The sequence below is a fragment of the Panicum virgatum genome, chromosome 7K (assembly GCF_016808335.1).
Source record: "Panicum virgatum strain AP13 chromosome 7K, P.virgatum_v5, whole genome shotgun sequence".
NCBI classification, from domain to species: domain Eukaryota; kingdom Viridiplantae; phylum Streptophyta; class Magnoliopsida; order Poales; family Poaceae; genus Panicum; species Panicum virgatum.
The window spans coordinates 41,347,677-41,359,780 of record NC_053142.1 but is presented as its reverse complement, the minus strand read 5'-3'; the positions used below and the strand labels follow the sequence as shown (position 1 = coordinate 41,359,780).

The following is a 12,104-nucleotide window of genomic DNA, read 5'->3' as shown; positions in this document are numbered from 1 at the left end:
TATGTACCCTCGTCTATTGTAAAAGGTTTATCGCATGATCAACAAAACACATCTACTTTTTCAAGTATCTTTACTTTCCTGCCCTAGGAGTAGTAGTAATATGGCTTTTCTGCGAGTTCTTTCGAGTTGATCAAGGACGCCTCACATTCGAGCGACTTGATCTGCTGGTAAATTTTTGTTTACCGAGTAAATTTGAGCTTTAGCTTCCGGGCGCATCGCTGTTGCTTCATTCAGATTTATCCAAAAGTTATCGAATTATATTTAGACTTTGACTTCCGGGCGTATTGCTGTTGTCTCGTCTAGATTAATTCACAATTTATCGATATCTGCTAGCTCTATATGTTTTACCTGTTGTTTTAGCTTTTATTGATATCTATCCAGCTTGTAATATGTTTGATCGGCTGTTTATCGCATTATTTTATTCAAAATATTATATAGCCGATTAGATCTATTTCAAGTGTTTGTCTGATAGTGTTGTTTAAGTTACACATTCGTAATCTTTACAACGCTCCCCGCGCATATCGGCTGACCTAGCCGATCGTCTATTTCAAATCGGCTGACCGAGCTGATTCTGTCGCTTTCTGTATGGGCAGCGCCTGCCGATATGGCCTGTGAGGGATCTTCGGAACTCCAGTCGATATTCCCTCGAATTTAACGTTTACCCTATTTTCTTGTCAATCAACAGGTCAGATTGACTGGCACGCTTGGTTTACTTTCCGAAACTTGGCGAACAGTTGCCTTCGGATTCTAGTGTGTTGATTTTTCGTCAACAAGTTCTTCAACTTTGCTCCAAGGGTCAAGTTGGTCCCTCAACTTTCAAAAAGACCAATTTGGCCCCTCAATTTTTGTTTTTAGGTCAAATTTATCCCTGTACTAATGGAATGCTCCATAATACCATGAGACTAATGCTAAAAGTCATCTTTACCCTTGGCTATTTTCTCTCCTTTACAATTTGGATGTTTAGCAGTGGTGCAACAAGTTAATCAAACATGTGCATGATATTTTTATATGATCTAGACCTAAATTAAACACGAAATAGTATTTCAACGAACACGAGAGACATCAGACCAACGGACAGAATAATAGATCTATTGTGGCATATTATTGATTAATTACAACTGTACAATAATGAAAATTGAGTATAAAAAGGAGCTAAGGGTAAAAATGACTTCACATCTATCTCATGGTATTATGGAGCAAGACATCAATATAGGGACGAATTTGATCTAAAATCAAAAGTTGAGGGACCAAATTAATCTTTTTAGAAATTGAAGGACCAACTTGACTCTTAGAGTAAAGTTGAAGGATCATAGTGACTATTTTTCCTTGTAAATTTATAACCAACTCACCGGATGAACAGCAGCAATACAGTAATTTTCATCCCTAACAGCAATACAGTAATCAGAGGAGGGAGAAGGAAGCATGAAGAGAGAGAATGACCAAGGGCAGTATGGTCCACAAAAGTTGGGTTTCCCAGGCCTGACCGTGACCACCATCAAAGGCAGTAGAAGAACAGCAGGGCAGAGGGAAGAGCCCGGCCCAACCACAAGCACAGCCACCGGCCGCAGTCCGAGCCTTTCGCTTATCCCCGTTAAACCCTCCTCTTATTTCCTTCGTACTCCACCCAAACAAGCGGCGGGACCCGATCTTCCGCATCCAACCACCTAGCAATGGCCGCCGCCGTCGAGGTGGACGCGGGGCAAGCGGCGAAGCGGGACAAGGAGATGGAGGAGGGGAAGACGCTGCCGCCTTCGCCGCCGGTGGGTGCCGTGCGGAAGCAGCGGCAACCCACGCCGGATCACCCACCCTATTGCTGGGTAACGGTCTACTCCCCGCGGATTCTTTGATCGGGACCTCACCCCCAAATTACTCCCTGCTCCTCTTTTGTTTTCTTGGATGATTCCTCAAAAAAATATTGCTTTAGATTTTCGCACTTTATTATAGTACGGCTTGTGGTTGGTTTTGTTTCTGCAATTAATTTGTCCTATTAATCTGTGCTTAATAGCCTACTCCAATTTGCTTGAGAAAAAATGCTATGTTATTGTTGTTGTTGTATTAATCTGTGCTTAATCCAACAAACATGGCATCTCCAATGGAAAAGCCACCCATGCTGATACTGCCGCTTTCCCGAATGGCTTATGCTAACGTTGAGCGCTGATTGCCCAACAATGGAGTATTTTCCCCTCTTTTTCTTTTTCTTTTTCTTTCTTTGGAGAGATGAGAAAAGGGCGTTGCATTGTTGCAATTGAGTTCGTATCAGCCATTTGTCTGGGCGGACGGCGGACGCGTATCACCACGCTTGATATTGTTGGCCACGTTCGGTTGCAGATGATTGGCGAGGCAATCGACGAGCTGTGCGAGGATGGCGGCTCGTCGGAGGACTCCATCTCGGCTTTCATCCGCGCCAGGCATCCCGGCGTGCCGCCGGCGCACGACAGGCTCCTCCGCCACTACCTCAAGAAGCACGTCGTCGAGGGCTTCTTCGTCTGCACCGCGGCGGAGCGGTACCTGCGCAGCCCCGAAGAGGACACGGATGTGGAGCGCCCGGTGGAGCAGGCCGCGGCGGGCTTATCCGAGGAGGTGGCGGACGCCAGGAAGGATGGGGCACTGTCCGTTATCCCCAAGCGCCGCGCCGCTGCGCAGGAGTATGTTCCAGCGTCACCAGTTGCTGTTGCCAACAAGGACGGAAGCCAGGCAGCGTCCTCGCTGCCCAAACGCCGCGGACGGCGTCGTGCCGTGGTGGGACTGGCCGCGGCCGAGGACTCTGTTCCAGCATCACCAGTTGCTGACGGGGAGGACAGAAGCCAGGCAGTGTCCTCGACGCCCAAGCGTCGTGGGCTGCGTCAAACCGCTGCACGACTGGCTGCTGCCGAGGACTCTCTTCCAACTTCACCTGCTGCTGTTGCCGACAAGGACGGAGATCAGGCAGCATCCTCGACGCCCAAGCGCCGCGGCCGGCTTCGCAGGCTGGGGATGACCACGGCCACCAACAGCTCCGGCAAAGCACTCGTCCCAGGCCAGAAAGACAGCAGTGAGGTTCCATACACCACGGGCAAGGAGCTGGCACTGGTGATCATGGGCAATGGCTCTGCAACAACATCGATCATGGACATGGCATGCACCACCGAGGCCACTCCAACTACGCCTATGGACGGTGGTCAGCCTCTCGAGCTGGCCCTGGTCACCACCACCGACGTGCCTGTGCCTGTGGCAACGCCTGCCATAGACAACAAGGACGGCCGCAGCGCTCCATCCTTGGACCTGGCACTCGTGGCCAAGACCGATGACATTTGCAGAGCGTCCACTTCACCAGAGTCCAGCAGCCAGGCTCGCGAGCTGGTGCTCGTGGCTGCTGATGACGGCTCTGTTCCTGTGTTGATGGTTGCTGACAAGGATGGTGTTGAGGAGGCTCCATATGCAACCAACAAGAGTGTTTGTCAGCCTCGCAAGGCGGGCTCTGTCCCTACCGCAGGAAAGAAGGATGGTGGCAAGGCTCCATCAGCTACACCCAAGGGCCATCGCCGGCCGTGCACACGGGCTGCGGTGGCTACCAACCGCTCTGCTCTTACACCAGTTGCTGGAAAGAAGGCAGGCCGTAAGGTCTCATTTACATCACCCAAGCTGATACCAGTGACTCCCGGTGGCTGCTCTGTCCCAGCATCTGTTGCTGACCAGGACAGCATCCAGGCTCGCAAACTATACCCAGTGACAGCTGAGGAGATACCAGATGATCCGGCGTGTTGTTTGCTCGCTCTGCCTTGTCTGACCCCGGCGGCGGCGAACGCATAGCTTCAAAACTTGGGCTCCCTGAAGCATCTCGTAAGCCTAAGAACACTTTTAGAATTTGCTAAATGCAGTGGGTAGAATATAACTTTAATGTGTTTTATTAATGAACTATGAGATTCGTAGCAGTTATATGCTTTATCTAAACTGTCGGTTCATGTGAATATCTTCTAGAAATGTATCTTGCTGGAATATTCAAGTTTATTATGCACCTTTTGCAATTCATTCACATCTGGGGTCTTCAAACCCGTACCAGAATTTCAATAAGAATGACATGATACAGGAACTGCATTCGAATCAGTTGTAGACTGTCGGTACCCTTTAGCAGGGATACCCACTCCTACTGCAATAAGACAGGACTCGCGTAGTCATCCGTAACTACGCCATAAGGGGCGGAGCAGCCGGACCCCACGGGTCCGGCTCTTGCCTCACCAGGCCAACGGCCCCGGACCCGCTCCCCGCTCTGGGACGGGTCTGGTGACGCCACGTGTCCCTGAGAAGGGGAGCTCCGCGCCTTAACAGCTGGGGGCCCCGGACCTCCCACGGGGTCCCGGACCCCCATACACTATCCGGACCCCTCAGCGGGGAGGGAACAGACACCTCGCCTGGGGCATGTCCGGAGCCGTCACGTGCCCGCAGGCGCAGGCATGCGCGCGGCCGCGAAGCTTCCACGGGAAGATTCGCCCACCTACCGCATTCAATACGGGAGACGTAAGTGTGCTCTGCCACAGCAGAGCCCGAGGCGACTTTTGCCAGGATGCACAGTTGATCGCACGTTACCAAGGCGCACAGAGCAGCCACTGGCGCCGCCCACGCCTCGCTCGTCAGTCTGCTACGCCAGTTGGATACGACAGCTCGACTTTGCCCATCATGACGCCTACGCGGTAGACCCAACAGTCTACGCCGCAACCTACATTATCTCAACGGCCGCCTCGACGATGGGACAGGTGAAGACCCCCCTCGGTCAGAGAGTCTACAGTGCGATGAAGCATATTCGGTGAGAGATTCTCAACCACTGTAGCACCATTAAAGTCTTTTTTGTGGTATACTATACATCCTTATTGGGCCCACCTGTCGGGGTCCAACGTCTGTGTACACGTCTTCCTTGCGCTATAAAAGGGAGACGCCCGTTAGAGAAGAGGGAGGTCTGAAAAAAGGACTTAGAGGCGGAGGATAGACTCATCCACAGACACAAGAGCAATACAACTCTCAGTGGACGTAGGGTATTACGCTCCGGCGGCCCGAACCACTCTAAATCCCCGAGTGTTCTTGTGTTCTTACTTCATGAGTATATCTGAAGAATCGCTTGCGCTTCCCTGAGTAACCACCCTCTGGGATTAGGCGGGTGCACTACGCCACCCGGCTGTGGCCCTCCTTCTAGAGCCACGACATCTGGCGCCGTCCGTGGGGATGCGCGCAGGCGTAGGTCACATCTCCGCTCTCACTCCAGGCTTCTGAGGTTGAGCTAATCCTCTGCAACGACGACGAGAAGATGAAGAGAGGCATGGCGTCGCCCACGCCGCATGCCCCGGCACCGAGGCGGCAGTGCCCTTCGGTGCCGTGGCGCACGGCGGCGGCGCCTGCTGTGCGGCGCCACTACGACACCTCAAAGCCGGCGCGGTGGTGCGCGGCAGCGACGCCTGCTGCGCGTCACTCTACAACACCTTAGCGTCGGCTCAAGGTTTTCTCTCAAGCAACCACCAGGGGTCTCCTGCGGCAGCACACCATCGGCTCAAGGTTTCCTCTCAAGATGGAGCCTGGAGCCGGCGGCTGTGACTCGGGAAGGATGTCTGTCGCCTTCTCCCTCGCCTGGCTCAAGCCTCCCTTGGAGCTGCTGCAGATAGGCGTCGACCTCCGCCACAAGGCGCGGGGGCCCTGTGCCAACACCAAGGTGGAGCCGGCGAACGACTGCCCTTCTCCGCGCTCCGTGCTCGTCCAAACGAGCACCCATCCTTCTGCTGCGCCAGGGTGTCAAGCTGGCTTCAGCTCACTATGAGCGGCCATCGGGCTGGCTTCCGACGGCAGCCGGCGACGGCTGGGGCACTCCCATTCAAAGCCAAAGAAGTTGTTCTCATGCTATCTGAGCATGAAATAGTTATTGTGCTGGGAAGGGCCCTGCAAGCTCCCGAGGTGATGCTGGATGATACTGTACAGGCACGTCCAGGGCGCCTTCGCCTCCAACGACTGAGGAGCCCCTAAAGTGGCAGTTCCACTCCGGTCAGGAACGTGCATGTCTTACAGGGTGACAGCTGTAGGTTACCCCTAGATAGGATTGAGCGTGTTTCTCTTTTGTAATGATGTGGTGCCTACGTGTGGTCCAGAGCGGTAAAGGTCCACTCTTGTAAACCCGACCTCTGGCTTCATCGCACAAACAGGCGACACCGGCGAGTGGTCCAGAGCAGTAGAGGTCCGCCCTCGTAATCCCGACCTCTGATGTACACCACGAATCAAGTAATAAAGAAAATTTGCTTCCTCTGTCTTATCTTTACATTAACTTAATTGCACTCGTTCGTTCAGCTTGCATGTTTCCTTCTCCCGTGCGGAGTCTTTTTTTTGGTCGCTAACGATCCAAATTGAGTTGCTGGCTTGTGGTCAGGTTGGGACACCCCCTCTAGCTGGAAGGCGGTCCAAACTCCTAGGGACCTGCTCCGAAGAAGTGGTGCTTGTATCCTGGGGTGGAAAAGTTCTGCGTAACCGTTTAGCCTGGTAATGTACCTAAGCCTACGCACTTCACTGCCCTGTTACGAGTACCCTAGTATCCGAGTCTGCCGTACCTAGAGGTCCGGACTCCTTTCTAGTATAAGGCGTGGTTTCCTATGCCCTACCACGAGGTCCGGTGACGTATCTCGTTGGATCGATGGCGACAGCTCAAGTCCACTCCGGTGGCCCGCTCCGGCAGAGACCGCTCGCCACGGTCGTTCAATTCCACTCCGGTGGCCCGCTCCGGCGGAGACCGCTCGCCACGGTCGTTCAAGTCCACTCCGGTGGCCCGCTCCGGCGGAGACCGCTCGCCACGGTCGCCTGGAGCCGGGTCCGGGGAAGTGGTGCTCGCTCCCTGGGCGGTTCGAGGTCCGTGCATCCGCTTAGCTTGGTTCCGTACCCTAAGCCTGCACCTTCGCCGCCCTGCGGAGAGTGCTCTAGTACCTGAATCTGGCAACAAGTGCTTTGGCCTCCAGTGGGTCCGGAGCACCCGCTCTCGACATGAGCACACCAACGCAACCAGGTTGCGTCGGAACACGTCACGATAATGGCCCCACCTGCGGGCTCGTACCTCCCTCGAGGTGGGCCCGGGGGCCACTGTCGGTACCCTGTAGCAGGGATACTCACTCCTACTGCAACAAGGCAGGACTCGCGTAGTCATCCGTAACTACGCCATAAGGGGCAGAGCAGCCGGACCCCACGGGTCCGGCTCTTGCCTCACCAGGCCGATGGCCCCGGACCCGCTCTGGGACGGTCCGGTGATGCCACGTGTCCCTGAGGAGGGGAGCTCCGCGCCTTAACAGCCGGGGGCCCGGACCTCCCACGGGGTCCCGGACCCCCATACACTATCCGGACCCCTCAGCGGGGAGGGAATAGACACCTCGCCTGGGGCAGGTCTGGAGCCGCCACGTGCCCGCAGGCGCAGGCACGCGCGCGGCCGCGAAGCTTCCATGAGAAGATTCGCCCACCTACCGCATTCAATACGGGAGACGTAAGTGCGCTCTGCCACAGCAGTGCCCGAGGCGACTTTTGCCAGGTTGCACTGTTGATCGCACGTTACCAAGGCGCACAGAGCAGCCGCTGGCGCCGCCCACGCATCGCTCGTCAATCTGCTACGCCAGTTGGATACGACAGCTCGGCTTTGCCCATCATGACGCCTACGCGGTAGACCCAACAGTCTACGCCGCAACCTACACTGCCTCAACGGGCGCCTCGCCGATGGGACAGGTGAAGACCCCCCTCGGTCAGAGAGTCTACAGTGCGATGAAGCGTATCCGGAGAGATATTCTCAACCACTGTAGCACCATTAAAGTCTTTTTGTGGTATACTATACATCCTTGTTGGGCCCACCTGTCGGGGTCCAACGCCTGTGTGCGCGTCTTCCTTGCGCTATAAAAGGGAGACGCCCGTTAGAGAAGGGGGGAGGTCTGAAAAAAGGACTTAGAGGCGGAGGATAGACTCATCCACAGACACAAGAGCAATACAACTCTCAGTGGACGTAGGATATTACGCTCCGGCGGCCCGAACCACTCTAAATCCCCGAGTGTTCTTGCTTCATGAGTAGATCTGACGAATCGCTTGCGCTTCCCCGAGTAACCACCCTCTGGGATTAGGCGGGTGCACTACGCCACCCAGCTGTGGCCCTCCTTCTATAGCCACGACATAGACAATAATTTTTTAAAACATCAAAATGCTTTAAATAATTTTTTTCATTAACCATCACCAGAAACTGGATAAATAACCATTGGCAACCCAGGACAGTGTATTGATGAAAAACGAAGGTACAACGAGCACAGCACCTAGAATATTATTTCAACTGGACTCCTTCCAAGCACTTCTGATGAATTTTAGCAGATCAAACACTGGTCATCTAACATCCAACATTGTTGGACATGAATTATTGAATGTTGAATATGATGAATCTGTATGTCACTAATGGTATCATGCCTCCCAGCCTCTCAAGAGGGTGGCGCGAGCAACCCTGTTAACTCCTAAAGTGAATGCCCCCATCCTAAGGTCACAATCTAGAGACTTGCACATGGCCTTGGTGTGGTGGAAACCACTTCTCATGTACTTTTCTAGTTCCTTGTTCACTTTCTCTTCATCCCACATGAAACCCTGAATGTTCTGCACCATCAAAATAGTGCAAAGAAGGTGTTGGATTAAAACAAAGGAAGCAGCATGTGCAATAACATGGCGAAGAATGTACAGCTAATTTACCTGAACCCACTCAAAGTAGCTAACTATCACACCACCCGAATTAGCATAGATATCAGGTAATACAATTACTCCCTTCTTGGCGAGAATCTATATATACGAGTCAGGGGATCAGAATACATGGTTGCCAAATTGGTTGCGTTCCTAATAATCTCATAGATAGTATTTATTATAAATTTTTCTGTGTACCTCATCTGCCTCTGGGTCAGTTGGATGGTTAGCAGCTTCAATTATAAACTTGGCCTTGACATCTGGAGCATTGTCCCTTCACAAAATCAATTAGGCCGAATCAGCAACCTTGAGTCTATACTACTAAACTAGGAAACGAATCATAAGCAGACTATTCGACTCATAACAAGCTTGGCATAGTTTCTCAGGTCAGTAGGTACTGAGAAAGCCATACTAATGAGCAACAATTGTTGACAGAAAATTAATGAAAGTAACAATAGACAAGGACTACTGGTTCTTACTTGTTAAGAACACCACCTAAGGCACAGGGGACAAGAACATCACATTCATGCACTAGCAACTCAGAAGAATCCATAACTTCGGCGCCATGAAAATCTTTCAAAGCACCACCGTCATTCCTGTGCTTCATCAAAGCAGGTATGTCTATGCCAGCCTTGTTTCTGATTGAACCTGTCACGTCCCCAAGGGCCAATATCTTACCACCCCTCTCATGGATAAGTTGAGCGGCCCATGAACCAACATTACCGAAACCCTGCAAGTTTTACAGATTACAAGGACTGTATATATTGTGCTAGCAAAATAGAAAAATAGCGTACACATAGTAATTAAACACATTTTGCTAGTTGAGCTGCTGTCAACACTCTAAGAAAACAGCAGGAATTCATGCTCTTGTTTAAGCTTAAACATGTTATTCTCTTTTTACCATCTTATAAAAGTACTTTGGGAGTCCACTATGACCCACCTGAATAACAAAAGTCGATCCAGAAATGGATTTTCCAAATTCAGCCAGGAGAGCCTCGGTAGCAAACATCACACCCCGCCCTGTGGCTGCATCCCTCCCCAGGGATCCACCGAGATCCTACAATAACAAAAAAAAAATGAATTCTTATCATACTTTGTAAAGACTTTATTTGCACAAAGTAACTTGCTGTAGTAACTAATATTTATTCACTTACTATTGGCTTCCCTGTGACAACTGCAGGGGAGTGGCCATGGAACTTCGAGTACTCATCTAACATCCATGCCATGGTCTGCATCATAATTGGATAAGTTGGTGCCATGACTAGGGGAAATGGCTGAGCATAGCAAAAATGAAAGTGCTCACAAACAATGACAAAAGGAACGCCAGGCTCACCTGTGCATTGGTCCCCATGTCAGGAGCTGGGACATCTGTATGAGTCCCGATAAGATCATGGATTTTCTGTGTAAATACGCGTGTCAACCGCTCCAACTCACTTCTACTTAGTTCACCGGGAGAGCACCCAATCCCTCCCTTTGCTCCACCATAAGGTACTGCTGCAACTGCTGTCTTCCATGTCATCAGTTGTGCAAGTGCGTTTACTTCATCTGGATCAACCTGTCAAACCGAACAATGAAAATCATTGTTTGCCAGTCAAACAATTGGATCAAGGGGAAAAAATACAAGACAGAATGTTAACAAGAAATTCTGCATCTGATTTTTTTTTCCTGCTCAATATTTTAAAAATGTAGAACAAAAGAACAAACACCTAGGAATGGCATTAGAAAAGAAAACGGTGCCTTCTGTTACTAAAAGAAAATGATGACATCAGTTGGTTAGTCACATGTTTAACCCAAGCAGCCACAATGTATTCAGTTTACTACCTGGAAAAAAACATCATAACAACTTCAAAATAGAGTTCTTCAAAATAGATAAATCAGACAAGACCTCCCGGAAGAAATTTTGAATATGTTTCAGCAAAATTATTCATGGAATAGAGTTGCATTGGCCTGTAAGGAAGTAAAAATTTTGGACATCCAAGGTCTTTAGAGAGTGGTTCAAAAAAAATAGAAAAAAATACAAATCAAGTCATTCTTTCAGTTTGGGCTGAGTGACCAACATAAGCATACAGAGATATAAGCATAACGAAAAGAGATATTTCATAACGAAAAAGAACACGATTCATACATCATCTGTTGACAACATATACAGTAAAAATACCCCAAATTAAATTACAGAAAAGTATTGTATCGTATTGCAGATAAACCGGACCAAAAAGAAGCAATGAACTAAGTTGGCAATGGCTAGTTGGCTACAGCAGCTATTCTTAGCATGTTTAGACATAATCAAACAACAGAATCGCATCAGGGGAGATGCCTCACCTCAGGGTGATAGCGGATACCGCCTTTCATCGGCCCGCGAGCGTTGTCATGCTGCACGCGGAACCCCACGAAGGACGCCAACTTGCCGTCGTCCATGGGGATGGTGCATTCCACCTGCGACGACGAACAGGGCGAGACCCATGCGCAAACAAGCCAACCAGGCATCAGCCGTCAACACGGACGGAAACAATCCTCATGAAAACAGAAAAGACGGGGGCGCGAGCAACCGCGCGGGGATGCCCACCTTGATCTCGCGGAACGGGATGAGCAGGCTCTTCTCGAGCTTGGGGTCGAGGTTGAGCAGCCTCGCGGCGCGGCGGAAGTTGCGGCTGGTGGCGGCGAGCGCGTTCATGGCGGCGGCACCTCCTCCGGGGTCCAAGGAGGAGAAGGAAAGATCACGGCTCAGGAGAGGCCGGCCGGCGGAAAGGGCCCGCCTTTGTAGCAGCGCCGACAGGGACACAGCAGGCGCACGCGACGGGAGCGAGATCCGAGGGCGAGCTAAAAACGGCAATGGGAAAGAGAGAGCGCGGGCTTGCAGGCGGCGCGTTTCCTCCGCGGAGCGAGGAGAAAGAGGCCTGGGAACGGAGATCGGAGGCGCGAGCCACGGGCGGTATTAATAGCGAGGCAGGGTGGATCCAGGCGGGCGGGGGCGGGAGCTGGAAGGAGAGGAGAGGAGGGATAAGATCGACGCGCCGGGGCTGAGCAGCGGCTTGGCTTGACGATCTGGAACTCTTGGGGGAAGGAAGGAAAGGGAGGGAGGGAGGAGTTCGGAGGTCAGACAGGAAACTCTGCTCGCAACAAACGTTGTCGGAGCGCGAGTGGAACTCGATTTGGATCGGAGTTGGAGGCAGCAGCACGTCTTCCGGGCGGGAAAGGGGGTTGTTGGCTACCAACGCGAATTCACTAGTCGCGCGCGCCGATGCTGGATAGGGAACGGAGATGGCGAGTTGATTAGGAAATTTCGGGGGGAGTTCGTGCTCGTGCTCCGTTACTGGTTGCCTGAAGCCTGATGCCTCTCTGGACTCTGCTTCTCTCCTCGGCCACTACTACCAGTACAAACTTCTCTCCGTTTCCTTGTGGGTCCCGTTCGACAC

General features: G+C 51.7%; 2 protein-coding genes across 2 annotated transcripts; one reads left to right on the top strand and one right to left on the bottom strand.

The window, feature by feature from the left end:
• The first annotated feature begins 1,523 nt into the window (after positions 1–1,523).
• LOC120641404 lies at positions 1,524–4,063 on the top strand. Its single transcript, XM_039917508.1, has 2 exons — positions 1,524–1,817; positions 2,329–4,063. The coding sequence occupies exons 1-2, from the start codon at positions 1,671–1,673 to the stop codon at positions 3,787–3,789; spliced, it is 1,608 nt and encodes a 535-aa protein (XP_039773442.1). The 5' UTR covers positions 1,524–1,670; the 3' UTR covers positions 3,790–4,063.
• Positions 4,064–8,174: 4,111 nt separating this feature from the next.
• On the bottom strand, positions 8,175–11,782 carry LOC120641403 (glutamate dehydrogenase 2, mitochondrial). Its single transcript, XM_039917507.1, has 9 exons — positions 11,255–11,782; positions 11,011–11,124; positions 10,025–10,246; positions 9,846–9,920; positions 9,632–9,748; positions 9,171–9,421; positions 8,890–8,965; positions 8,704–8,790; positions 8,175–8,610 (listed from the first exon to the last, which is right to left on the bottom strand). Exons 1-9 carry the CDS (start codon positions 11,360–11,362, stop codon positions 8,425–8,427), a joined length of 1,236 nt encoding a protein of 411 aa, XP_039773441.1. The 5' UTR covers positions 11,363–11,782; the 3' UTR covers positions 8,175–8,424.
• Positions 11,783–12,104: the final 322 nt, after the last annotated feature.

Coding starts and splice junctions, on each gene's coding strand:
- LOC120641404 (XM_039917508.1), top strand. CDS start 1,671: ATGGCCGCCGCCGTCGAGGTGGACGCGGGGCAAGCGGCGAAGCGGGAC. Junction 1,818..2,328: donor ATCACCCACCCTATTGCTGG/GTAACGGTCTAC, acceptor GTTCGGTTGCAG/ATGATTGGCGAGGCAATCGA.
- LOC120641403 (XM_039917507.1), bottom strand. CDS start 11,362: ATGAACGCGCTCGCCGCCACCAGCCGCAACTTCCGCCGCGCCGCGAGG. Junction 9,921..10,024: donor ACATGGGGACCAATGCACAG/GTGAGCCTGGCG, acceptor ATTATGATGCAG/ACCATGGCATGGATGTTAGA. Junction 8,966..9,170: donor TTAGGTGGTGTTCTTAACAA/GTAAGAACCAGT, acceptor GATTTTGTGAAG/GGACAATGCTCCAGATGTCA.